Below are 25085 nucleotides of genomic sequence, written 5' to 3'. Positions count from 1 at the left end.
TCTGAATGTGTCGAGGTCTTTCATTTATAAGGTGCAAATAGAGCGGATGTGTTGTAACGGTGACGTGGCATCTGTGGCAAAAAGGAAAAAGCACAGTCAGCAGTCAGCTGTCATCAGAACCCCGGGTTTTCTCTGGTGGCTGCTAGTCATCGTGAGTGATGACCCAGGGAAGTCGATGCAGGCCATTGCGAAGGAACTTCATGTCGCAGAGTCGACTGTCAGGCTCGCTGTGCACGAGGACTTGAGGTACCATTCCGATGTCGAGGAGGGGGCAATTCATGTCCGATACAACTCGGGAGAATCGTCTGCTATGGCACAGGCACTTTCTAAAGAAGCTGAAAAGACCAGAGGAGCCTGAAAGGCTGTGTTTTTTTTTAGGTGAAAAGAACTTTGACCAAGATCATCAAGTTAATCACCGCAACGACAGGTGGCTTTGCGCAAGTGCTGATGAGGTGCCTACAGTGATACAGTTAAACCTCGATATAACGAAGTCGTACTTGGGGCCGCAAATTTCGTTAAATCAAGAATTTCGTAAAATCGAGGTTTCGATTTTACAGTTCATTTAACCAGTTATTGGGATTTTAACACTTTGGCCCTCGCCAGGCAACAACTGCTATGTAGTTACCTCTCCACTTAAAGCGAAATCCGTACTAAAACTGACCGCGAAAATTGTGTGAATTAAGAGTTTCAACACTTGGGCAATGGAATTCGGATAGCCGACGGTAGTTCATGTGTCATCGTAAAACCGGTGCTTTTTTCGCAACGCCTCATTAAATATGATAGCAGACTAGGTTTCCACTTTTTCTTTTTTTCATTTCGGTCACTACTAAATGCCGCTGTTAGTCAATTGAACCCGCGTCCATGTCCCGTGAACTCCACCCCGCCGAGGTGCTCGTTCGAAGTTACGCCTCTTTTCGTCCATTCAGTGGTAGGCTTAGGCGCGGCGGGCCAACAGCGGAAGGCTGCTATGAAACTTTCGAAAGACTTTTTTCATGTACAAAGGCTCTGCAGTATGGACGCGTGATGCAACCACAACACTCGAGATAAAGCCATGATTGCGAGTTGAGCGGAGTACACGCGGACCGCTTCACTGTGTGGAGCAGCGCTTACGTGCTCCGGAAAGCGGAAAGCTTACATTAAAAATCTTCCGGCCAAATTCGATTAAGCAATTACTTTTATGCCCCCTGAGCCCTTACGAAACTGATTTCTCCGCACCGCAGCTGTCTAATGAACGCGGGTGAAACGAAGATGACCACGTTCAAAGAGAGCAATTTATTGCCACCAGCACTCGATGTTCAAGCCGTAGTGAAGAAGTCCGTAAGCAGTGCTTGGCGTTTCTTGACCAGGGCGGGCTTTACGTGACGCTCGTATGCTGACAGCGCTAACAAGGTCTTAAACATTCGTGTGCACCTGCGTGCCTCCGCAGAACATCGATGGCATCCATCACACTTCGGTGGCTGTCAGTTTCACCGAACTTCCTCAGGCTCTTGTTCGGAACACTTTTCTTTCTCTTGGAGTGCTCATGCTGCTTACAAGACTCACCTAACGACGCACGAACAAAATATTAATTTGGTTATCAGCGAGCACAACCTAGGGCAGCAGCACCGTGAGCAATGACGCGTGCGTAGAAAAAACAAGCTTGAAGCACTTGAAGGCTTGAAGTAGGCTTCGGGGCTTCGGCAGGCTTCGGTAGCCTAAGCATAGAGGGCGCTGGCGTAGGCAACGATGGAGACGTCAAAATAGTGGCCGCACTATTAAACCGTCTATGACCGCTAGCGGTTTGTGCAGCTTCGTTCTTCGCTTTTAATTGTTGTTAACCGTAGATTTCACCGCTTTTCTTTCATTTTAGCCTTAAAGAGTCAATTTGAGTACTGAATTTTTTCAATGTAGGGCCTGAGAGGCAAAATAAAACGTGCATCGACCGGAATTTCGTTCTTCCTTTCTTGCCGTGACTTCGTTAAATCGAAAGCGCCGCACAAAATTACTTCGTAAAATCGAGACAAAAATACATGCATTTAGCAAAATTTTGTTAGAAAACTTGAAAAAATTTGTTATATCGCGAATTTCGTTAAATCGAGGTTCGTTATATCGAGGTTCAACTGTATACACGAAATTTCCGTCGTCCGTAATGGTGTTATTCGTCGTCACCGTCAGCAACGAGGGGGACGTCATGCTGCCACACTTTTTAAGTGCAGAGCTCTTTAGGGGCTCGCCTTGCCGTCATAGCTCGATGTAACGCTTGATGTCAAGTGACTGCCGGAATCAGGCGGTGCGGTGAAACAACGGACTCAAGTAGAGCCCGGCGTACCGTCGTAGGGCGTCCCGCAGAGGCTTCGAAAACCAAGTGGTTTAAATAATTATAACTGTTCGAAACTCCTGAACCACTGGCGCTTTTCATACACCTCCCCGTTGTTTAGCACAAAGAAAACTGCAGGTTCGTTTAGGCAAACTATATGTAATTAACTGGCAGCACTCGTGTTCATTTAGTTAGAAATGCTCGTTGTGCTAGTTTTTACAATAGTAAGCAAAAAAAAAGTGGCAGTGCAATGCCAGCACGTTTGGGAGGAAAAGCCAGCACAAAAAGAACAGAACTCCCGCTGGCACAGTTTCAGGCAGGGGGCGCGCGAGCACAGCACAGGCGGGAAATTTGAATTGCATGGGTCAGTAGCAGTGAAGGGATAATGGTGCTACAGCCCATTATGGCGAATCACTGCCATGCACTTCCGACAGTTTTCACATTGAGGGGGAGGGCTTTAATTTTTCTTTTTGCAGAAGGACACCGCATTAATGCTGGTGCATACATGGATGTTCTTGCCACTGTTGTAAAGCCATGGATAGAGAATGTTCCGAAATGAAAACCAGATGTCTTTCAGCGATTTGGTTCCTGCCGACACTGCGTGCGTCACCCAGGACTGGATGGCTGACAACTTCTACAACCACGTCACTCCCAACTTGTGGTCTCCTAGTTCGCCAGATTTAAATTAGCTCATTACTATGTTTGGGGCTCCATTGAGAGGGAGGCCGACAAACAGCTGCATAATACAGAAAACTCTCTGAAAGCCGTTATTGCTCACTCGATGGCCAATATCGCTAAGGATAACCTGATTCGTGCATGCAGCTGTTTCCGAAGCTGAATCGAATTGCTCGTTGCTGCCGATGGCAAAGGCATTGAGTAGTTGTGGAATAAACCATAAGAGAAGTTTTAAGAGAATAAGAGAAACCATAAGAGAATAAACCATAATTGATCCTTCGCAAAGTTTGGTGAAATTATGTCTGATTTTGCTGGAGATATTCTGTTCTCAAATACCTCGTGCACCCGGTATATACTAAAGAAATGGGGTACTAGTCTGTAGACGTGACACACTTCAGCATGTGCGCTGCCATGTACCCTGTCAAAAGATACCTTTTGTCCTTGGCATGGCTTATAAAGAGGCTTTTCATGAAAAGTTGTCTGTGGCTGCAAAAAAAAAAAAAAGACTCAATACTATTCTAAAAGATTATTTAATGCTGTTTTATCAACAGATTGATTGATTGATTGTAGGGTTTAACGCGCCGACGCAACACAGGCGATGAGGCGCGCCGTAGTGGAGGGCTCCGGATTAATTTTGACCACCTGGGGATCTTTATCGTGCGCTGAAGTCTTGTACACACGGGCGTTTTTGCTTTTCGCCTCCATCAGAAAAGCGGCCGCCGCGGCCGGGAATCGAACCCGCGATGTTTTATCAACAGAAAAGCTGCCTAAAGATTTATTTGTCAGTGATTATCTGGAAGTTTCGTGCCAGACAAACAAGAATAAAGATGTTGCCTTCTTTGGCCCTTTTTCATGGCTTTGAGAGCCCTGTGGCTAGCCAAGTTAGGTAGGAAAGGAATGTTGCTAGCTGCTATGGTGGCGGCGCCCACGACAGCATGAGGTGGCAGCAACAGATTTCCCTGTGGTAATATTAGTATGAAACTCTATGCTGAGCGCCGCTGGAGCGTCTCATGGTTAATGGAAGGGGACGAAATGCAAGTGGGAAGGCAGGGGTGGGTGATCAAAAGAGCTTTCTTTATCTCCGGGACTAGTTGGCTGCATATAAGACAGCAGTTGGTAACTGTTTTCGATAGCTAAAAAAAAATAGAACTTGTGATGCATACGAGCGCACAGGGGTGCGACTTCTCTCATGTTTAAAAACGTGCACCACACGCTCGTGGAGTGCACTGCATCGCTCACATGTGCCTCCAAATGAAATAACTTAAAGGGACACTGAAGTGAATTTGTCAAGCTCCCGTTTTTGCTTGCACTGCATAGACTGGCTCAAATTAGCACACTTTTCATCGTTTATCCGGTTGACAAATCGGTAATTATTTTACAAAGCGCGAAAGAAGAAAAACTACCATGCGCGGTTTGCGGCGGCCGCACCAACTAAGGCTGTGACGTTGGGAGGAGGGGCGCCGTGATTGGACGATGCCCAAGGTTAGCAATCAAACAATTTTCGGTTTCGGTTTCGGTTCTGTAAAACATAACCAATGGCGTTGTTGTATGGGCATTCTCAATATCTCGGTAATCATCGTACCGCGCTTCTGCCATGTTGTCGGCTGTAAAATGCACAAGATAAGCCTCCCAGGACGGCTTGTAGTCATAGCATTCACTAGCCGAGACCTACGCAGTGCATGAACGCCCTCCGCGTACCCGCAGACGCCCAAATGTCATGCGCTTTTCCCCCATATTTGGAGCTTGCCTCCCTCATGCCTGTATCGTAAAAAGCGTGTTCGCACCAGGCCAAGGGTCTGTTCATTCTGGCCTGTGCCCACTGCCTGCAAGCAGTCGGTGCTTATGGCGACAGCCCGCCAACGAGAACTCGCTAGCGCGCCAGTGCAAGCCTGCGCGCGTTTTGTGAACTAGTTCGTGTAGCCATGAACGTTGCGGCCCCAAAAAAGGTGAACTCAATATAGAAAACATCGGCGGAAAACAAAAAAGTTAAATTACAAAAAAAAAAAAGCACGTACCCGCGGGGATTCGAACTCGTGACTCGCAAAACATTTGCGGTGAATTCCTAGCGCCCCAGACTGCTAGGCTACGGAGCGGGACGCGAATGCCTCGCTAATATAGGGTATATATTGTACAACCGGTTTACACTTTTATTTAGTTTTGGCATTTCAAGCCGCTTAGGTGACTATTTGTTGTACTGCGATCGTGCAGTAAGCGTCGCCCGAGTTTCCACAGTAGCTCACGTCTAGCAATTGCATTTCGTAGACGGAAAAGCGTTCGCAGATGCGTAGTCGTGCTGCTGACCGCTGTGCTTGTTCGCCCAGCGCAAAAAAAGTGCTTCCCGCGCCCTAGTTTTACGCTGTACGGTAAAAATATCAGTTGATTTTATTTGCTTAGTACCTATATTGACTTCGCTGACTCTTCTCCCGCCTTCAAGAGGCCTTATATTTTCCTACTGGCGTACCAGTCAGCGAAGCGTCGCAAGTGCAGCGCTTGTGTGAAGCGACCTAGACTTGGAGCTAGATACAGTGTACAAACAAACCAAGTAAAGAAAGGCACATTCTTCCATTCACAAACGTGTCCTGGCTTCGTTTCAACTAAGCGAACGAATTGCGACCAAGCAATTTTTTTTTAACCTCCTTGATTGCGACGACCCGCCGGCGGCCGGCGGACGAAACGCTGGGCCGACTGACTCTGTCGGCCGGGGAGCCGTGCAGTAGCGCAGCCGTGGCGCAGCCAATTGCCAGCTCATCCCCTCCTGACGTCACACGAAAACGCCACAGAAAATGGGCGAGCGTAAAGAGAGGAGGACAGCGTTTTCGAATTAGTTTTTCTACTAAATAAAATCGCGTAAACGCGCCTAGAGTGGTCGAAACATGGCCTGGGGACTCCGGACTACAATTTGCGCTAGTAATCTCGCAATGTTTACATATCACTTTAGTGTCCCTTTAAGTCTGCCAGTACTGTCAGGTTCAGTTGTTGTAACCAATAACGAAAATCAGCATTGTAGTAGGTGGTTTGTTCTACCTTATAACATGCAGTGAAGTTGGTTGTACCTGCTGTGTGTTACAGTAAAACCTCGTTACAAGAGACACTCGAGGGAGCCAAAAAACGTGCCTCTTGTAACCAAGGTCTCTTGTATGCAATGTTGCTAACATGGCGAACATAGAAAAACCAACCAAAGTGCTTTCATTTAAAGGGGCACTGACACAAAATTTTGAAGGCGAGATAACTTCGGAGATAGATTGGTGGGAACACATATACATCATCTGCAAAATATCAGCGGCGAATACAGCCTAGAACATATTTAAAATCAATTTTAAAGTGTGCGAAATGCAACCGAGCAGCCAGCAGAGGACCACGCGCAATTGTAAATAAACAACATCCACACACGTCACGAGTTTGTGTTTGCCGCTTCCGCACTGCCGGCGCTTTTTGCCGGCTCGCCCGGCTCGCCGCTCCAATCGGAGGGCCGGAGGGTGGAGCTTCTGCTGTCGAGAACGAACGACCCGATCGTTGGCGGCGGAGGCGCCGTGATTTCGTCAGCTCATCGGGCAGCTGGCCACGACCAAAGTTCTACAGCGATTCCAGGCACTCTGTTTCTATTACTGTTTATTACCATTGGATGCGAAAACGCGGCGGAGGCACTAAAAGCCCACTGAGCTAGCCGCACGGTCGCTGTGCAGGCGGCGGCAACGGCCGCGGCCGGCGCAGGTAGCTTGAGTGATAGCTTGTTACCGCTGCACGAAATTGTCCCCAAGTCCCGACCATGGCGGCTTACATGAGAAAGGAGTTAATGATGCGATGGCGGGTTGCATTAAAAATTGTCATCTGCACCGCTTACGAGAGCGGCACGCGAATATCCGCCGCAGTGCTAAGCCGAACACATCTGTAGGCGGACCTGTAGGCAGACCGGCCGGCTGCTCCCAGCGCGCGTCTTGCCACCCACCGTCTTGAGCGCCGCGCGTCGTTCTTTAGACGCAGTAGCATTTGCACTCGCAGCGCCTGCGTCACATCCACGGTCGCTTTTTAATTAAGCGCCTCACGAGATCAGTACGTGGGGGCATTCGCAGAAACTGCCGTCGATGCGGATTTGACCGTGCTACGGCGGCTCTGCTCTGTGATATCCCTCCGACGGTCACGTGGTCAGCTTTGTTCACACAAAATCCACAAAATCCATCGCTTCGCGGCACTCGCTGAAACCGAAACTGCGACTGGCCGCATTGAAAATGCCTCTAATCAAACAACCGTCGCACGCTGAAGCAAATGAGGTTTCTACAGGTTATAAGTAGGTCACTAGCTACTTATCGCAACAAAAAAAACAAGATGCAAAATTTTTGTGTCAGTGCCCCTTTAAATGTCTCTTATAACCAAGTGTCTCTTGTAACAAGGTTTTACTGTATTTTCAATGTGTTGTTGCAACGAGTATTGTCTAAATGGGTTGGAATGTACTCGTACTGGAAATCAGAGAAAGTGCACATAATACTTACAGGGTAGGCATTTGGGCCAATTGGTAATATGCCTTTGTGAACTGTGAGCATTGTGTGAATATTTTCACTTTTTCAAGGCGCAGCAATGCTGCTTATTAAAAAGGCACAAGCAAAAGGCCAATAAAAGAAGTTGAACTTCTTGGCAGTATTCTCTCCGAAGTATTGTTCATGTGTCAGAAGTTGTAGGGGGTGATGCCACTTAGTTGTTATTCCTGGAGATGAAAATAGTGCAAGGTGAACAGTAAAAACAGCATACTATGCCTCTAGTGGTATTTGGAGCAGTGGCGGTCGCATATTTAATTATCAGTCTGTTTAATGCAAAATTGTGTAGACTTAGAGCACATGTATTGACTTTGCAAAAAACCTGTGGCCAACGTTGAGTGAGTGACTGGCTTGTGCAGATCCATAGACAGCAGCTCTTTTGTTGGACCTAGTCATTACTTAAATACCCATCAGTTCACCAATTGATTGAAACATGCAGCTTATCTTGCGCACATTAAAGCAGCGTGTCAGCTACAAAGCACCTTTTGCAACTGCTCACTGGATCGCAAGTCACCGTCATTTCTTTTTCCTTGACCCATCCCATCCACCAAAGCCAACCATCACCAAGACGGCGGTGTCCCAGTGCGAGCCCCTGCTGGCGCTGCTGCGCAAGGTGTCGCACAGCCGGCCAGCCAACCGCTTCGAGACTGTCAAAGACGAGGACTACGTGTTCCGCATGCTGAACAACAATGCCTCGCGCGTCCTCATGCAACTCGATGAGCTGCGTCGTGAGCCCAAGTGAGTAGATGATGGTGGGGCAGCTTGCCTCCTGGGCCACATGACTGGTTTATCACTGCTGTATCACTTCCATATCACTCTCACATCACTCCCATATGAGTCCTATATCACTCCCGCATCACTCCCATATCACTTACATCACTCCGATATGAGTCTCATATAACTCCCGCATCACTCTCATATCACTCACATCGCGCCCATATGAGTCCCATCCATATAGGAGCGATATCACTCGCATCACTCCCATATGAGTCCCATATCACTCTTGCATCACTCCCATATCACTCTCACATTGCTCCCATATGAGTCCCATAGTACTCTTGAATCACTCCCATATGAGTTGCATATCACTCCCATATCACTCCCATCACTCCCATATAAGTCCCATATCACTCCTGCATTACTCCTGCATCACTCCCATATCTTTCACATTGCTCCCGTGTGAGTCTCATATCACTCCCGTATCATCCCTGTATCACTCCCGCATGCTTGCCGAATGGTTGTATGGAGGGAAGGAGAGTGTTCTGGTGTTTGCCACAGTGGGCATACCATCAGTCGATGTGAAAAAAAAATTAGTTGCACCATGGGAAGGGGGCAATAAAACACCTGTATTTTTAACATATGGCAGGCTAAGTAAGGGGTGGAGCAGAGATGACAGAGACAGAAAAGGTTGAGGTCTAATCTGCTCTATGGTGTTAGCATCTCATACAGGCACGTGTTGGAATGGATTTTGATAAGAAAAACTCCTTGGGATGTATCGTATAATTTCTTGGCAGACAAAAATAGCTTTGAAAGTTGCTTGTCAGCATGCACTGTTGGTTGTTGTGGTAAAAAGCAGTTTCGTTTTCAGCTTTGCTCAAATTCAAAGTACCAGAGCAGCAGCAATTAGTGGCCTCAGAAATGCTAATTCGTGCACGGATTATAATGTCGTCATCCTTCCTCAGAAAGTTCATCTGCCTGAACGACAACTTGGACCACTCTGGCAAGAACCTGAATCTGGTGAGTTGAACCCGAGCCGTCTCACTCTCGTCTGGCACAGGCAGGCCCGTGGGGCTCAGGTTTATTTTATGAGATACAACACTGCACGGGCTGCTCTGCAAGCCGCTTTAGTAGGGCCTTTCGCTCATCTGTCGCAAAGTCGGATATCGGTGCCTTTGGACAAACTTACCTGGCACCCCAAGCATATCTTAAATGATCCTGGACAAATGATTATGTCAGCTTGAGGTCAAGTGCCCTCTTCTCATATTGCCTGTGATTCCATTCGAGACTGATGAGCCAAATGCACTCTGCGACGCTCTTGAGAAGCGACATGCGTCGCTCCACAGCACTACTCCAACGTGAGCGCCAGGCTATCTTGAAGGTGATAACGCGATACGGCGCGGTGTATTTGGCAAAATATCCCCACCGCATGTTGTCCAGAAAACCGCAGATGCCAGATTAAAAGCACCCTTTGTTTATAATGCAGCGCAAAATAAAAAACGAACTTTACCTGCCAGCACTTGTCAAAGTCTGAGACCCTTGAATGGGAGCGCCTTCACCAGAACTGAAATCTGACTAACCCACATCATTGCTGGAGTCATCACTGCTGCTGGGGTAGGAAAAATCAGCAGCACCAGCTGCCAAAGTCCCTGCCACAGCTGTCCACGTTTGTGGAGTGCACAGTGAAACAGGATGCCATTTTTTCCCAACTCGCCGCTTCTATGTATCCAAATTTCACTCTCTATGCCGTCTACCCACGAGAAAGGTGAACAAACAATAATAAAGTTATAAAAGAATTAGGCAATTTATCATTAATAAGTCCTACATTAAAAGGTCTTCTATAGTGCTATACAGGGAGACAAGTGTTCTTGCGATGGGTTTAATGAATGCCCATAGGGCCTTCCTACTGTAATGCAAGACTGCTTGTATTGCCCCTGGAAGTATGTCTTCTCAATAATGCATTAGTGTGTAGCAGAGAAGAAGACTTTAGAGGGGCTCGGTGTACAGCAGAGCGGCTTATACGTTTACCTGAGGATTCCCACTTGGGAGTTGCTGCAAATTTTCCGCTCTCTCTTTCTTTCTCTCTCTCTCAAACCATTGCAGGTGCGGATGGTGGTGTGGGACTTCTACGAGAGCCTCTTCCCAAAGCCGTCGCAGTTTGAGCTCCCGCCCCAGTACCGGAACCGGTTCCTCTACATGCACCAGCTGCGAGCGTGGCGCGACGAGCGCAACTGGGTGCACCTCATCACCTACATCGCCCTCGGCTGTCTGGTGGCACTCGCCGTGGTCGCCGTCTGTCGTTCCAGGGTGAGCGAACTTCGCCTCCTTTTAACAGCAGAGCTTAGAAAAAAATACCATGAATGCCATATGCAGAAAAAATGCCAAGAAAATACCATATTGTCACGAAGACAAGGACGATGCAGTTGTCTTGAATGAGAAACACGTTTATTGGAGCGAACTTGTGCTCCCCTAACAACTCAAAAGAATACAGAGGCGGCGAAGCAGCGGCCAACAAAGTGACTTGCACAGGCGAGTGTCGTCGAATCGAATGCCCCGGCGTCCGCACTGCAGGCTTTTTATCTTTTGGCACGCGTGGTTCTCGAAACGTCGATTCACATCGAGAACATAGTAGATCCAATAAGATTATTCTGGGCTGTTCAGGTTACATCGGAATGCTCTCCCTATCACAACAGATAACACATGCCGCACAGAAAGAAAGAATGGAACACGCGCTTCCCTTAGCGCAGAGATAACACAGACCGGCGCAGCCGGGCGGTAAAAGCAAACCACAAATAAACAAACCCAATGTATGGTTCGCGGCATTACCCCCCCTCTAAGAGTGCATCGACCCGATGCTAACATAAGCGACAGTCCGAACAAATGAAAATAAAAGTTCGTCATCGTCCGTAGAAAGGTTTTAAGCAAACCACGTGGACGACTTCAGGCCGCGCGCGTTGTCGTGATGTGCCGGAGTCACCATCGGGGATCACTTCGTAGGTAAGTTGGCCAACACGTCGTAGAATCTGGTAGGGTCCGAAATACCGTCGCAGGAGCTTCTCACTGAGTCCGCGTCGTCGGATGGGAGTCCAAACCCACACACGATCCCCTGGTTGGTACTCGGCGTCTCAGCGTCGGAGGTTGTAGCGGCCCGCATCCACCAGCTGCTGGTCCGTTATACGAACTCGAGCGAGCTGGCGGGCCTCCTCTGCACGTTGAAGATATCCGTGGACGTCGGCGTTGAGGTCGTCGTCTTCTACGTGCGGAAGCATGGCGTCGAGCATCGTAGTCGGCCTTCTACCGTAGACAAGCTCGAACGGCGTCAGCTGCGTCGTCTCCTGGATAGCCGTGTTGTACGCAAACGTGACATACGGGAGCACTTCGTCCCAAGTCTTATGTTCAACATCAACGTACATTGACAGCATATCTGCGATTGTCTTGTTCAGGCGTTCTGTTAGTCCGTTCGTTTGGGGGTGGTACACCGTCGTTCTTCGGTGATCCGTGTTGCTGTAGCGTAATACTCCTTGCATCAGCTCCGCAGTAAATGCCGTTCCGCGGTCTGTGATTAGGACTTCCGGAGCTCCATGTCGCAGCACAACTTGGCTTATAAAGAACTTCGCCACTTCTTGTGCAGTCCCCCTCGGAAGAGCGGCGGTCTCTGCGTAGCGCGTCATGTAGTCTGTCGCTACGACAATCCACTTGTTCTGTGATCGTGACGTAGGGAACGGGCCTAAAAGGTCCATTCCAATCTGTTGAAATGGTCTCGATGGGACGGCGATCGGTTGCAGAAGTCCAGCGGGTCTTGTCGGCGGCGTTTTTCGTCGCTGGCAGTCACGGCAGCTCCGGACGTAGTGGGTGACGTCAGAGGTAAGGCCGGGGCAGTAGTACCTCGCCTTGATTTTTCCAATAGTGCGGGCTGTGCCCAGATGTCCGGAAGACGGGTCGTCGTGGCACGCTTCCAAAATTTCGTCACGAAGGTCCGCGGGGATGACGAGAAGGTAATTCGCTCTTGTTCCGGGGCTGAAATTCTTCTTCACAAAGACGGAGTTTCTCAGGCTGAATGCTGGTAAGCTGCGTTTGAAGGTCCTAGGAACGGCAACGTTGCATCCCTCGAGGTACTCGATTATGACGCGTAAGTCGGGGTCGGCACGCTGCTGGGCGGCTAGGTCGCTTTCCGTCACGATCCCGAAGAACGCGCTGTCTTCATCCGAGTCTTGTGGTGGTGGGTCGACGGGGGCGCGGGACAGGCAGTCGGCATCGGAGTGTTTCCTGCCGGATTTATAAACGACTGTAACGTCGAACTCCTGCAGGCGCAAGCTCCACCGCCCAAGACGGCCAGAGGGGTCCTTCAAATTGGCGAGCCAACACAGCGCATGGTGGTCTGTTACAACCTTGAATGGCCTTCCATACATGTATGGGCGAAATTTTGAAATCGCCCATATAATAGCCAGGCACTCTTTCTCAGAGGCAGAAAAGTTTTTCTCCTCCTTCGACAGACCACGGCTGGCATAGGCGATTACCCTTTCGCAGCCGCTTTGCTTTTGGCATTTCCGTTTCAGCATTTTCGTCGAAATGAGCGAGCACGGGCGGGCTTTGCAGGCGTTTTTGCAGCTCGCCGAATGCTTTTTCTTGGTCGTTTTTCCAGCTGAAAGGGGTGCTATCTTTCGTCAAGCGCGTGAGTGGCTCTGCAATGCGTGCGAAGTTTGCGACGAAGCGGCGGTAGTATGCGCACAGCCCGAGAAATCTTCGCACGCCCTTCTTGTCTTTCGGCCTTGGGAAGTTCGCAATGGCTGAAGTTTTTGCCGGGTCAGGTAGGACTCCCGCGGCGTTGACGACGTGGCCCAAGAACTTGAGTTCCCCGTATGCGAAACGGCACTTTTCAGGCTTCAGCGTCAACCCCGACGTACGAATGGCCTCGAGTACAGACTCCAACCTTGCAAGGTGTTCGTCGAAAGTCCGGGCGAATACCACTACGTCGTCGAGGTATACGAGGCAGGTGTGCCACTTAAGGCCAGCTAGCACAGTGTCCATGACTCTTTGAAACGTCGCTGGTGCTGTGCACAGCCCAAACGACATCACCTTGAACTCGTATAGGCCGTCTGGGGTTATAAATGCAGTCTTCTCTCGGTCTCTCTCATTCACTTCAATTTGCCAGTAGCCGGTCTTCAGGTCCATCAATGAGAAGTACTTCGCGTGGCAGAGGTGGTCGAGGGCGTCGTCGATTCGGGGGAGTGGGTACACGTCCTTTTTCGTGATTTTGATCAGTCGCCGGTAGTCAACGCAAAACCTTAATGTGCCGTCTTTTTTCTTTGCGAGTACGACGGGCGCAGCCCAGGGGCTTTTCGATGGCTGTATAATGTCGTCGCTGAGCATGTCGTCGACTTGAGTCCGGATGGCTTCCCGTTCGTGTGAAGAGACGCGGTAAGGTGACTGTCGGGTAGGTCGGGCGGGTCTGACGTAGTTCTGCGCTCGACGAAAAACATTCGCTTAGCGACGCAGCAAAGCCAATAATTTTTTCCGTTCTTGCGGTAGCGCCGGATTCATGTCGAATGGCTGCGGGAGCTTGAAGGTTTCTACGGGTGTGCGTTCAAAGTCGGCGACCGCGATCACGTCACTTGCTTCTTGCGTTTCTTCAAGGAATGCAATTGCCGCGCCCTTGTTTAAATGCTGGTACTCCTCGGTGAAATTAGTAACCAAAATGTGGGATTGGTGTTCCTTGAAGCGCGCAATGCCTCTTGCGACAGACACACCACGGTCGAGAAGCACCCTTTGATCAGTGTCTACGATAGCGTCGACGTCAGGAGCAGCATCTTCACAGTAGACTGCGACGATCAAGCTTGCGCGGGGTGGCAGGGTGACATGATCATCAACAATCCTTACAGCAGCACGTCGTTCGGGGTTCGGTTCCGGCGTCATGGAGGGATGGGGTGAAAAAGTTATTGACTTAGTCTGCAGATCGATTATTGCACCGTTGTCCATCAAAAAGTCCATTCCAAGAATTACGTCGCGGGAGCAGTTAGGCAGAACGACGAACGCCACAGGGTACGTTGTGCCGTCTATGGTGACGCGCGATGTGCACGTTCCACTTGGCGTCACGAGGTGGCCTCCTGCTGTGCGTATGTGCGGACCGTCCCATCTGGTCATAACTTTCTTCAGTTTAGACGCAAATGGTCCGCTCATTACCGAATAGTCAGCTCCCGTGTCTATGAAAGCGACTACGTCAAAGCCGTCGATGGACACCTTGACGTCAAATGCAGTCTTCCTCGAGTTCCGGGTTCGTCGGCGCGTCGTATCTCTGCTTGTACGTGTTGATGGTCGGGCACTGTGCATCGTCGTTGTCGTCGTCTTCTCAACGGACGTCTCGGTCAGGTCGGGTACGCGTCGCGCCGTGTAGCTGTCGTCGTGTTCGGGAGTCTCGTCAGGGTTAGGTCGGGTCGTCGGGATGAGGGAATCACTGTCTTCAGCGCGTCCCTGCGGCGTTGGAGGGTTTCCAGTTTTTCGCCGTAGAGCAACTTCACCTCCCGAAGTTGCCACCTTTAGTTTCCCCCGCATGGGCTGGGAGACCTTCCACGTGCGAAGTCAGCACTGCTACGGCGGTCCGGCGACTGGTACGGGTAAAGCGACGGCGAACGGTTGAAACGGGCTGGTCCACAGCTGGTGTTCGACAGGTATTCTTCAATCTCAGATGGGTGCTGGCCGGGTCGGGGGCGTGGTGCGTCGACGGAGAAACCACGTCCGAGTCTCTTGTATGGGCAGCGACGGTAGATGTGGTCGGCCTCTCCGCAGTGGTAGCACAGGGGACGATTATCCGGTGTTCACCATACGTCAGTCTTCCTCGGCGTCTGGGTTTGTGCTACCGGGGGTCGGGCGGGCGACAGTGGGCGGCGGTAGGGCGGGGCCTCTTGACGACGTGCCTCTTGACGACGTGTTGCAGCAGGGCGGGGTCGGTGAACAGCCGTGGAGTACGTAATAGCTTGGGGCTCGCAGTGTACTTCGGATGCCACAGAAGTTCCCAAAGCGTTTTGAACTTCTTCCCGAATCACATCAGTTAGGCAAGCGACTTGGGGTTGCGGCGTTGTCGGGAAAAGTTTCCGCAGCTCCTCTCTCACTACTGCGCGGATGGTCTCGCGTAGGCTATCAGCCGAAATCTGCATGTTGTCGACGTAGTTCGCACTATCCGCGCCAACAAAGTTCCGGTCATACTGCTTAGCACGCATTTTGAGAGCCTTCTCAATCGTGCTGGCTTCGGTCACGAATTCAGCGATGGTTTTGGGCAGGTTGCGGACAAGTCCAGCAAACAGCTCCTCCTTCACACCGCGCATCAAGAAGCGCAACTTCTTTTCTTCCGTCATTTCGGGGTCCGCGCGGCGAAATAGTTGCTTCATCTCCTCAACGAAGATCACGACCCCTTCGTTGGGGTGTTGTGTCCGAGTTTCAAGCAAAAGCGCAGCTCGCTCTTTTCTCACAACGGTAGTGAATGTCTTAAGGAACTCCCTTTTGAAGTGAGTCCAGTCGGTCAAAGAACTCTCATGGTTCTCGGACCAAGTTCGAGCAGCATCTTCTAAGTAAAAGAAGACATGCCGGAAAGTTTCTTTGTCGTCCCACCTGTTGAAGATGCGGACGCGCTCCAGCTTCTCCAACCATTCTTTGGGGTCTTCAGCGGGGGCTCCCCGGAACGATGGCGGTTCCCGGGGCTGCTGCAGGACGATTGGCGACGTTGTTTCTTGCACCATGGTGTTGGTTGCAGCGTTCCTTTTCTTGGTCCCTTCTGGCATCAAACCAAACTCGGGTGGTAAATCTTGCAGGCGGAGGCTGGCTCTTGTTGGACTGGCTTGGCGGCTTCCCGAGGTTGTAGTGGGCATGAAGGGTGCGTACCCAGCACCTGCACCAGATGTCACGAAGACAAGGACGATGCAGTTGTCTTGAAGGAGAAACACGTTTATTGGAGTGAACTTGTGCTCCCCTAACAACTCAAAAGAATACAGAGGCGGCGAAGCAGCGGTCAACAAAGTGACTTGCACAGGCAAGTGTCGTCGAATCGAATGCCCCGGCGTCCGCACTGCAGGCTTTTTATCTTTCGGCGTGCGTGGTTCTCGAAACGTCGATTCGCATCGAGAACATAGTAGATCCAATAAGATTATTCCGGGCTGTTCACGTTAGATCAGAATGCTCTCCCTATCACAACAGATAACACATGCGGCACAGAAAGAAAGAATGGAACACGCGCTTCCCTTGGCGCAGAGATAACACAGACCGGTGCAGCCGGGCGGTAAAAGCAAAACACAAATAAACAAACCCAATGTATGGTTCGCGGCAATATGCTGACAAAATACCAAGAAAAATTCGAGTGCACATTCCCACAGGGGGAGTGGCCGGGAATTAGGTGTAAGGACAACAAATGTGCCCGCTACACAAAACTGTGAATCAGAAACTTAAGCATTGGAATTAAAAGAATAAAAGCTGGCAGGGCAAGCGCCTATCCTCAGATATGTATCCGGGCTGGCGCGTGGGCTTGTGCCACGTGAGGGGCTCGCAAAAGGACTGAGCTCACGCGCCAGTCAACGTTTGAGCAGGCAGTGTCACCGACAAAACAGCTGTCGTCTGCTCCCGACTTCACTTGCTCGGCATTGTCAGGGGCAACCACGTATGCTAGTAAAACTTGGAGCTGCTGTGGTGGCTGCATCAGAATTCTCTCAAACTCTGCGCCACCCGCGCACATAGGGGATTGGGTGCCCAAAGCAGATCCGGACGCCCGAAGAAGAGGTGGCTTATCAGGAAGCATGCCGATCTGTCAGGTGAAAATTCGATCACTCAGAACAAGAAGAAAACGTAGTGCAGGTCTTCAAAGGTGAGGGAGCGCTCGACAAAGACTTTGCGGCGGCGGGCAACGAAGTATACGAACACTGAAGTGGGCACGGTACAAATAAAGCACCTATATACTTTACTCTGCATTTGATTTAGTCTTTTGCTAATGACCGCTGTATATATGCACTAAGTAAATCGATCTCAGTGACCTAAATGGCGATCGTCGAGTTTAGCTTAGTGAGACTAACACAGCTCTGCATTGATATTAGGCTTGCACCATTGTGCAAGCTGGCTTTGATTTTCGCATGTGTAATCGAGCTGTGCATGGTGTTGCTTGGGCTTTGAAAGCTGAATGTGTCCTGAGGCCGGCTGTACGCTAGGAGAGCTAAAACTCGAGGTTAATGCCATTTCTGTCTGCACCATCGCAATCATGTGCCAGACAGCACTGCAAGGTTTGAAAACTGCGCTGACCAGTGTTGTGCATCTCAGTTTGGGGGAAAGGGCTTTGCTTTTCCCTGTTGCACTTGGTGTTAAAATAGTTTTTGGAACTGCGTCACTGAAGAGCGCTTTCTGTCATACAGCGGTGAAGTGCTGTGGTGTGTCACTCTGATGCCTAAAACAGAAGGCAGAAACAGTAATTAGAATTGAGTAATAATCATAGGTAAGTTTGCGCAAGGAATGCTTAGTCAATTTGAGAATGACGGACCAACCACTCCATCTTCCTTCTCCAGTGCCTCTTTCTCTATCTGATGGACAACGGTTATTGCCGTCACTGTGGAACCTCCGAGTTCCCTTTAGTGTGCACTCACGTTATAGCTCATATGGAGTGCGATTGTACATCTTCTGGCCTCTCCACACAGACTGCCCACAAAGTTTGGTGTTTCACACCCTTTAATTACGGCGTATCCATGTTGAACGATTTTATTTGTGCACTCAGAGTTACAACCTGCACGTTGATTGTAAAATGGCACATATTATTGAAATGTGCCTTTAGAGTACATTGCCAACTCCTGCCACTGATACTTTTCACTATAGCGGGTGCACTACACTTCAGGCATGAGACCAGATTTAAAACCAGCACCACATTCTTCTCCTTGGAATCAAGGACCCCCCTCTCACTCAAAGCTATGCCGTATACATAGAGGTTAATGTGTCATAATGGGAAAAAGCTGTCAAGACTGATGTACTGGAATCAAGTGGATCTTTAGCACTAGCCACTGTATTATTCATAAGTGCGCAGTCTTGTTGGCATGAGCCGGGCTGATTTGTGAGCCCTCATTGTTTTGCGTGTCGTTTATTCTAAACTTTGGCACTGTGAAGTGCTTATGGTTTTCCCTTCCTTCTTTTGTCGCAGCTAAAACGCCGGCAACCTTGTCGAACAAATGGTACATGTATCATCTGAAGAAGGTGCTTCATCTAAACCAGTAGGTAAGGGTAAGACCCGTACTGTATTTTCTTGACTTTGACCAGAGGATTTTGTAATTTATTTTGCTTAACTTGGGGCGTCGCATTAATTGCCTCAAAATCAGGTTTGTGGGTGTTGTGGTGCAGATAACTCAAAATGTTTCTGGCAAATCATGGAGTGTTTCATTCTTATGCTGGCACAATGCAGTACATTTTCGGACGTGTAACCTACAGCACTAATTGACCAGTTTGAACTGTAAAGTTGGCGTGAGGGTAATATGTGAATTTTACTCCGAAATGCAGTTTCACTGCAATGGGGGCCATGTTGTGATGCATGCACTGTTACCAGCTGTCATGCGCTCTTCCTCCTGCTTTATTATAAACTGCTTATTGCCAAAGAAAAAGCAAAAAAAAATTTGTCTTCGGTTTAAAGCGACGTCATGCCATCTTTGTTACAAGCTGTGTGCCTCCTTGGAGGTGGGCACACATTTTGCGACTTGTCGTAGCAAAGGCAATTGCTCTTTGTACTCTTGGGTGACGGGTTGCTTGGGCAAAACAGCTATTTTGGCAGTGTCCAAAAAAGAGGCATAGTACTCCTTGAACTCAACATTGAACCTCGAACTGATGATGTGGTCCTCTATTAGTCCAGCAGAGCACTGGTTTGGGCGAGTTGCTACATAGTGATGTATTGAAGCGCAGCACGAGACGAGGGACAGAAACATAGAAGACGACACACAGCCCTAACTTACAACTTTAATGACGCAAAAAACCCAACCACCACATATATAGTGCTCTTATCGGCCAACATGCCTCATTTGAACCAACGAGGATGTAGTCAATATCACAACAACACAGATAAAACCGCGTAGAAGTTTAACCTTGTCATAAAACGATAAAAGTATCACAATACAAGTACACCGATTAAAAAAAAAAACAATACGGATAGAACGTTGCCAGATGCATGCAAGTGCAAGCAGAAAACACATGCGTGAAAGTTACACACGCTCCGGACAAACATTCAAGGGTCTGACCTTAAAAAACTCTAGCTCTTTGGCCCCGAAAGCTACCGATGGTTTCGATACGCAATGATCCCCCAAATCAGCGATGGTTTTTGCTTCAAAAATTTCGCTCGTAAGGGGGTGTCGGTGCTTGGCCACAACAACACACTTCTCAAAGAGGGGAGCAAAACAGCCACAGGTTTTGCAGTGCAAATCAAGAAAGCCCCGGTTCTGATTACGAACATTGTAGCTATGCTCCTTTAAGCGTTCGTTCAGGCATCATCTGCCAGATTGCCCCACGCTAGCCTTGCTGCAACGTATTGTTTTATGACAAGGTTAAACTTCTACGCGGTTTTATTTGTGTTGTCGTGATATTTGCACATTGGCTTATGAGAGCACTATGTGCTGGTTAGGCTTCTTGCGTCATTAAAGTTGGAAGTTAGCGGTCTGTGTGTCGTCTTCTGTGTTTCTGTCTCTTGTCTTGTGCTGTGCTTCGATACTTCGCTCCTCTATTAGTAAGCCTTGAGTCCAAACTTTCAAACTTTCCTCTCGAGAGAAGTACCGGCTGAATGTGCTATGGAGTTAACTTTTCTGTTGACTGCGTCATGACGTTGGTGTAACTATGTCAGGGTGACGGTGTACTTATGGCCATTCTGCATAGCCTGTGAACACTCCACCGGTTTACACTCACGCATTCATCAACTGTGTTACTATTTACCCTTCATGCCTCAGCTCCATTACATATAATGAACAGTTAACTAAACTATTTGCGATGAGGTTCTTGCGAGAAAAGTGGGCAGCGAAAAGTCAAAAGGAAGTTGACAGCAATTTGTACCTTTGCTTTCGTCCCGTGTCCATGCCGTGCCGTTCCGTTCGTTTTTCACGACACTCTTGGCATGCTTCAGTTGAAAACCGTGTTGTCAAGTTACCTCGTTGCGAATGTTAATGCGTGTTTCATTGTTGTTTTCCTGGTGGTCTTTCAGGTGCTACCAACATAGTGCAAGTTCTCAACATTGAGCGCAACGAGGGGTGCCGTTATCAGCCCACGTAGCAAGGATACTGTTCGTCTCCTCGAGGGAGAGAGTTGCATGATTTCCGTTACACCGGTGTCTCGGTTATCCAGTGGTCACCGGATCCCATCTCTTGCAACGACTGGGAGGCCAGCTCCTGGGCTTGTGGAAAAACTGCGGTAGTGCAAGAACTGAATCGGCGCACATTTTTTATGAATGTTCATGACAAAACCTCTCTGTGTCTAACCTGCTGTTGCCAGCCTGATGGCATCAGGCATTGGTCCCAACTGCTGTGAAATAGTGCGGACAATTCAAGTGATGGTGTGCCATATAATGTAAACTTCGATGTTTCTGCACAGCAGAGATCCTGTAGCGCTTTTAATGTAAAACATGACAGAAAACTTTGGTTTTCAGTACCTTGGTTTCTGAAAGTGTTCATCAAAATTGACGCTGCTGACATGCGTGCAATGCTGTTGGTTCAGCTTAATTTGTTTTGATGTCCTGTCTACAGGTAGAGCTGTGTGAACTCTTGACAAGGTCCTTAGCTTCATCATTAAGTGCTTTCAAGGTTTCAGTTGGCCTCTCGGTACCTTGTGTCAGGCACCCAGGTATCGTAACATGGTACCTACTTGTTACAGTACAAAGTACCGTGGCAGTTGGGTAGTTGTTGCGGGTGCAAATGGCATTGGGAAGTGTTAGCACCAAGCATGCAGATGGAGCTTATACTGCAGGAAATTTGAGACATAGGCAAGACATAGGCAAGTCAGTCAACCGTCAAGCTGTCATTATCTCCTTACATCATGTGTAAACAATCTACTTCTGGCTTCCTATTGATGCAGTCATGGCAGTTCTGTACTGTTGCAACCACCACCACCATAGAACACCATTGTAGAACAATTTTTTTAGCCATGTTTGCGTCTAACTGTTGAAGAGCTGTCTAAATCTTGTTACTTTTTGGGCGCCAAGTCTGTGATAATTGGGAAGTGTTGGCACCTACAATGGCAGCGTTGCCTGGCTGCAGCTAAGTGGCAAAAAGAATTCATCATCGCTGCGACAGCCTTTTTCATAAGTTGAGATCACCATTTCATAATCGTTGGCGCATCACTTAGCACCTGGCAGCCCGAGTTCTTACTTTGATTTTTTAAAAGATGTTGCGGCGACATGAGAAAGCCGACATTTATATAGAGTTTATTGGGGCATTAGTTGTGGACGCTGCACTGTGCATGACTGTGATAACGTGTCTGCTTTTGGGCACCCAGTGGAGTGTCCTGATCAAGTCACTTTGTATAGATGTCGTTGCCATATGTGTATGTGTCTGTACAGTGGGCATTTATTGTGTCAGCTGCAGCTTGGCTGGAAGGATGTTCTGTACGATATAGTGGTTTACTGACTTTGGTAAAGTGAGTGCCAAATGTCGTAGTTGTAATTGATGTCGGCCGCTACTTTTATTCTCTGATTGGAGATGCACGTTATTGAGTTGTAGGAAACCTACGGTTAGTTTTGATGCAGGCAAGCAGTCATAATCGCAGCGCAGCAAAGCAGTGCAGGAGCAGTAAAATTCAGTATGAGATGGCTGCACAAATAAAACGCAGTATTTGAGCAACTTTGTGCCAACGGGAAAAGTTACCCTAACTGTTTACCGTAAGGTACATGTGTTCGAAAGTCATTTTGCTGCTGGCAGCTCTTTTGTTTTGGAAATTTTGGCCATTGTTATGACGTAAGGATATTTTTTTTATTTGTTTCTACGAATGCACGTGTGTAGGAGCTGCTTCTGCCTCTGACAATCATCTGGCTTTAGCAATGGGGTGGGGCCAGTGGAACCGTCAGAGAAGCAAGTGTAGTAGCGGCACTTTTGGCGGTGCTTGAACTCTGTTGTTATTTTTCTACCCCCGAGAATTCACTACTTAGTGCTCCTTTTGCTCACTCTTGTTTCGAAGCTCACTTTTGTGTTTGAAGTGTGGCACTGAAAGTGTAGTTTGTTGCTGTAGCTTTATTAATGCAAATGCTTAGCAATGTTTTTGTTCTTGTTTTTCAAATGACCACTTTGTAAATTTAGAGAATAGTCGCTATTACAGTTTTAAAAGGTGCGGAACTTGCAACATCAAAGTCTTTCATTTCACGCTTTCATCTGCTGTTTTGACGTCCCTAACTTAACTCATTTATTAATTATGCCTTTGTCTTCTCATTTCTACGGGCCATAGTGAATTATTCTGACATTCGATTTTCTTGTATGCATTTGGGCCGAATGTGGTTGAGGTATGATGCTAGGCTCCCAGTGAAAACAGAGGAAAGACATGCCCTTATTGACTTCAACACGTTGGCTGCATCATACAAGAATGTTATCGAACTAAAAAATATTGTGTTAAGAGCTTGGCATGATTTTAGCTGGACTCGACTACTGTGCTGACAGCTTGAAACAAAATGAAAGTACATACCACAGAACAGTGTTGGATGCTTGTGTTAAGTAAATCACATTTTGTGACTTAACCAAATGATGTCGTTCTGACTTAACAGTTCCAAATATTGCTGTCTCTGCAAGTCACATGTAACATCTGTATATGGAATTTTGACCCAAATAGACAATCAACTTTGAGGTGACTTGTGCTGGGTTCTCAGTCATAAAACTTTTGACTAGTCGATAATGTCAACGGCCAGCCAGGAATTTAGGCTGCCTTTTGTGGACTGTGGTAGCTGTGCTTGCGAAACTGCTTAAATGGTTTTTATTTTCTGGCATGACTAACATTTTAGTCACTATTACTTAATGCTGCAACCAAAAAAAAAGAAAGACTTAGAAGTATTGAGTTTCGTTTACAAGAGAAATTTTGTATTGTTATTGCCTGTTCAGTGGGCTTTTAATGTGAAAAAATGAATTTAGGTGCATTATATTGAGTCACAAAATGTGCAGGATGATTTTGCAACCAGCCAAAGGACTGCGTAATAAAGTTGAGAAGGCTTTTTTTTTGCATCAAATGCTTCCATGACAGCACAAGTGTACATATATCGCTGGTTTAAGTGAAATGATGCTGTTGTCTTTTACCTGGGAACAAGAAACTGCTTTCACCCCCTGTTTGTGTGTCTTAATTTGGGTACATAATTAGGCATGTTTAATTTTAAAAGTTCACCCATACAAGTGTTTCATAGTAAGGACATTGGTGATGAGATAATTTTAAAATCTTGGCAAAATACATGGTTTGTTTTTATTATTTGAGGGAGGGAGTGAAGCAGACCGGAGAATGAACCCTGCTCTTTCAGGCAAAAAAAGGGAATTTCCAGAACTTTAGTCACTCATGCAAAGGGATAAACTATTACAAACTTTACTGCATGCCTTACCTCTAACTTTACTGTTACCGCACGCTCAACACTGTACAGGCCAAGGCAAGGAGGCAACAGCAAATCAAACCCTATCCAAACCTACTTGCTTATAGTCTCCTACAACCAGAAATATTCTCAGATTAATGCAAACAATGCGACCCATGCACACACCTTATGCACATTACATTGAAATCAAATCAAAGTTTATTTCAACATTGGGAGCAATGTTGTGGCACCTCTGGCAAAAAGCTGTAACAACAGTTCGACAAGGCCAGAGAGCATTGGTACTTGAGCATGACAACAGCACGGGCTGGCACTTTGAACTTCTGGTAGAAGTTTTCAGTCATATCAGAAAACAAGCTACATTACGGGAGTGACATCATGTGAACAACTACCCTACATAAAAAGCGTGTGATGCTATACACAAGTGAAGAAAGGCAGTATAGGTTGTGTTCACTGGTGTGGTGCACATGCTTTCTGGAAACCATGTCTGTCGTTAGCAACAGGGATGCGTAGGCTTGGTCATGGCGGCGCTCGCATAAGGCATCCCAGTGAGGTTAAAAACATTACCTCGACATTAACTACTGTTTTGCGCAGCATCCTACAGCCTACCTGTTGCAAGACATGAGTTAGGTCGTCGGCACAGGTCAGCTTATTTCCAGCTGCCGAGTTTTGGTATCGGCCGCTGATTGCTTACCTGTCGACGAGCGCCATCTCTTTCAGTCGCTTGCCGATAAATGTCTCTAGTCTTCCAGCTAACAACGCGCGCACAAACGTTCAGCTACACTGCTACCGTATCTCAACTGGCGTGCGTGGGAGCAGTCACAATTTCTACGGAAGCATTATTTGGCTTTTGTACTGAACGACTCTGCCGTGGGTCAGGTGTGGGCGCACGTGTTGATCTCGGTGTTCGCAGGCAACTGCGCTGCAATCACGTAGCACCTGTGGCTCCATTCTCCAGTTGTGATGCGGAGTTCTCCAGGGCAAGTTGAGCATCACCCCACTGCAGCGAGATGGCGCCACCCAGCCCTGGTGGTTCTGTTTCAGTCCAGCTCCTGGAGCTGCAGGTAGTCTTATCTACAGTTCAGGCAACAGCCTTGCCAAAACGTCACCGCACAGCAAGTTGGAAGTCAAATACGGGCTTTACTCAAGCAGCAGAAATAGGAGGCGCAGGACTCGAGATGCATTCGCCACAGCACTTCAATGTCCGGAGGCTTATGGCACGGCAGGACGGATGTCTGACCGCTTGGTGACGTGTGGGCTCCTTGAAGGTGGCTGGCGACTCCCCCAGCTGGAAACTACCCCCATTACAGGCGCCGCTGGGTTTATCTAGTGTCCGAAG

The 25085-nt window shown here is 48.2% G+C and overlaps 1 protein-coding gene across 3 annotated transcripts in view; it reads left to right on the top strand.

Annotated features, from left to right (window-relative positions):
- The window catches only part of LOC144175845 (N-acetylglucosamine-1-phosphotransferase subunits alpha/beta-like), a 93027-nt gene extending 69529 nt beyond the window's left edge, over nt 1-23498 (top strand). For 2 of the 3 annotated variants that reach the window (XM_077704859.1, XM_077704862.1), the window contains 5 exons: nt 8054-8238; nt 9183-9237; nt 10321-10524; nt 18374-18447; nt 20405-23498. In XM_077704859.1, coding sequence (XP_077560985.1) covers nt 8054-8238; nt 9183-9237; nt 10321-10524; nt 18374-18421 — 492 coding nt within the window. In that variant the 3' untranslated portion in view covers nt 18422-18447; nt 20405-23498. The remainder of the gene's footprint in view (nt 1-8053; nt 8239-9182; nt 9238-10320; nt 10525-18373; nt 18448-20404) is intronic. The other variant, XM_077704860.1, reaches the window with a different exon arrangement.
- Nucleotides 23499-25085: the final 1587 nt, after the last annotated feature.

The sequence above is a fragment of the Haemaphysalis longicornis genome, unplaced genomic scaffold (genome assembly GCF_048455015.1).
Source record: "Haemaphysalis longicornis isolate Haplotype H1 unplaced genomic scaffold, Haemaphysalis longicornis Haplotype H1 scaffold_3, whole genome shotgun sequence".
Classification (NCBI taxonomy): Eukaryota; Metazoa; Arthropoda; class Arachnida; order Ixodida; family Ixodidae; genus Haemaphysalis; species Haemaphysalis longicornis.
Note: the sequence above shows the minus strand (reverse complement) of the source record. Positions and strands in the feature narration are given on the sequence as shown.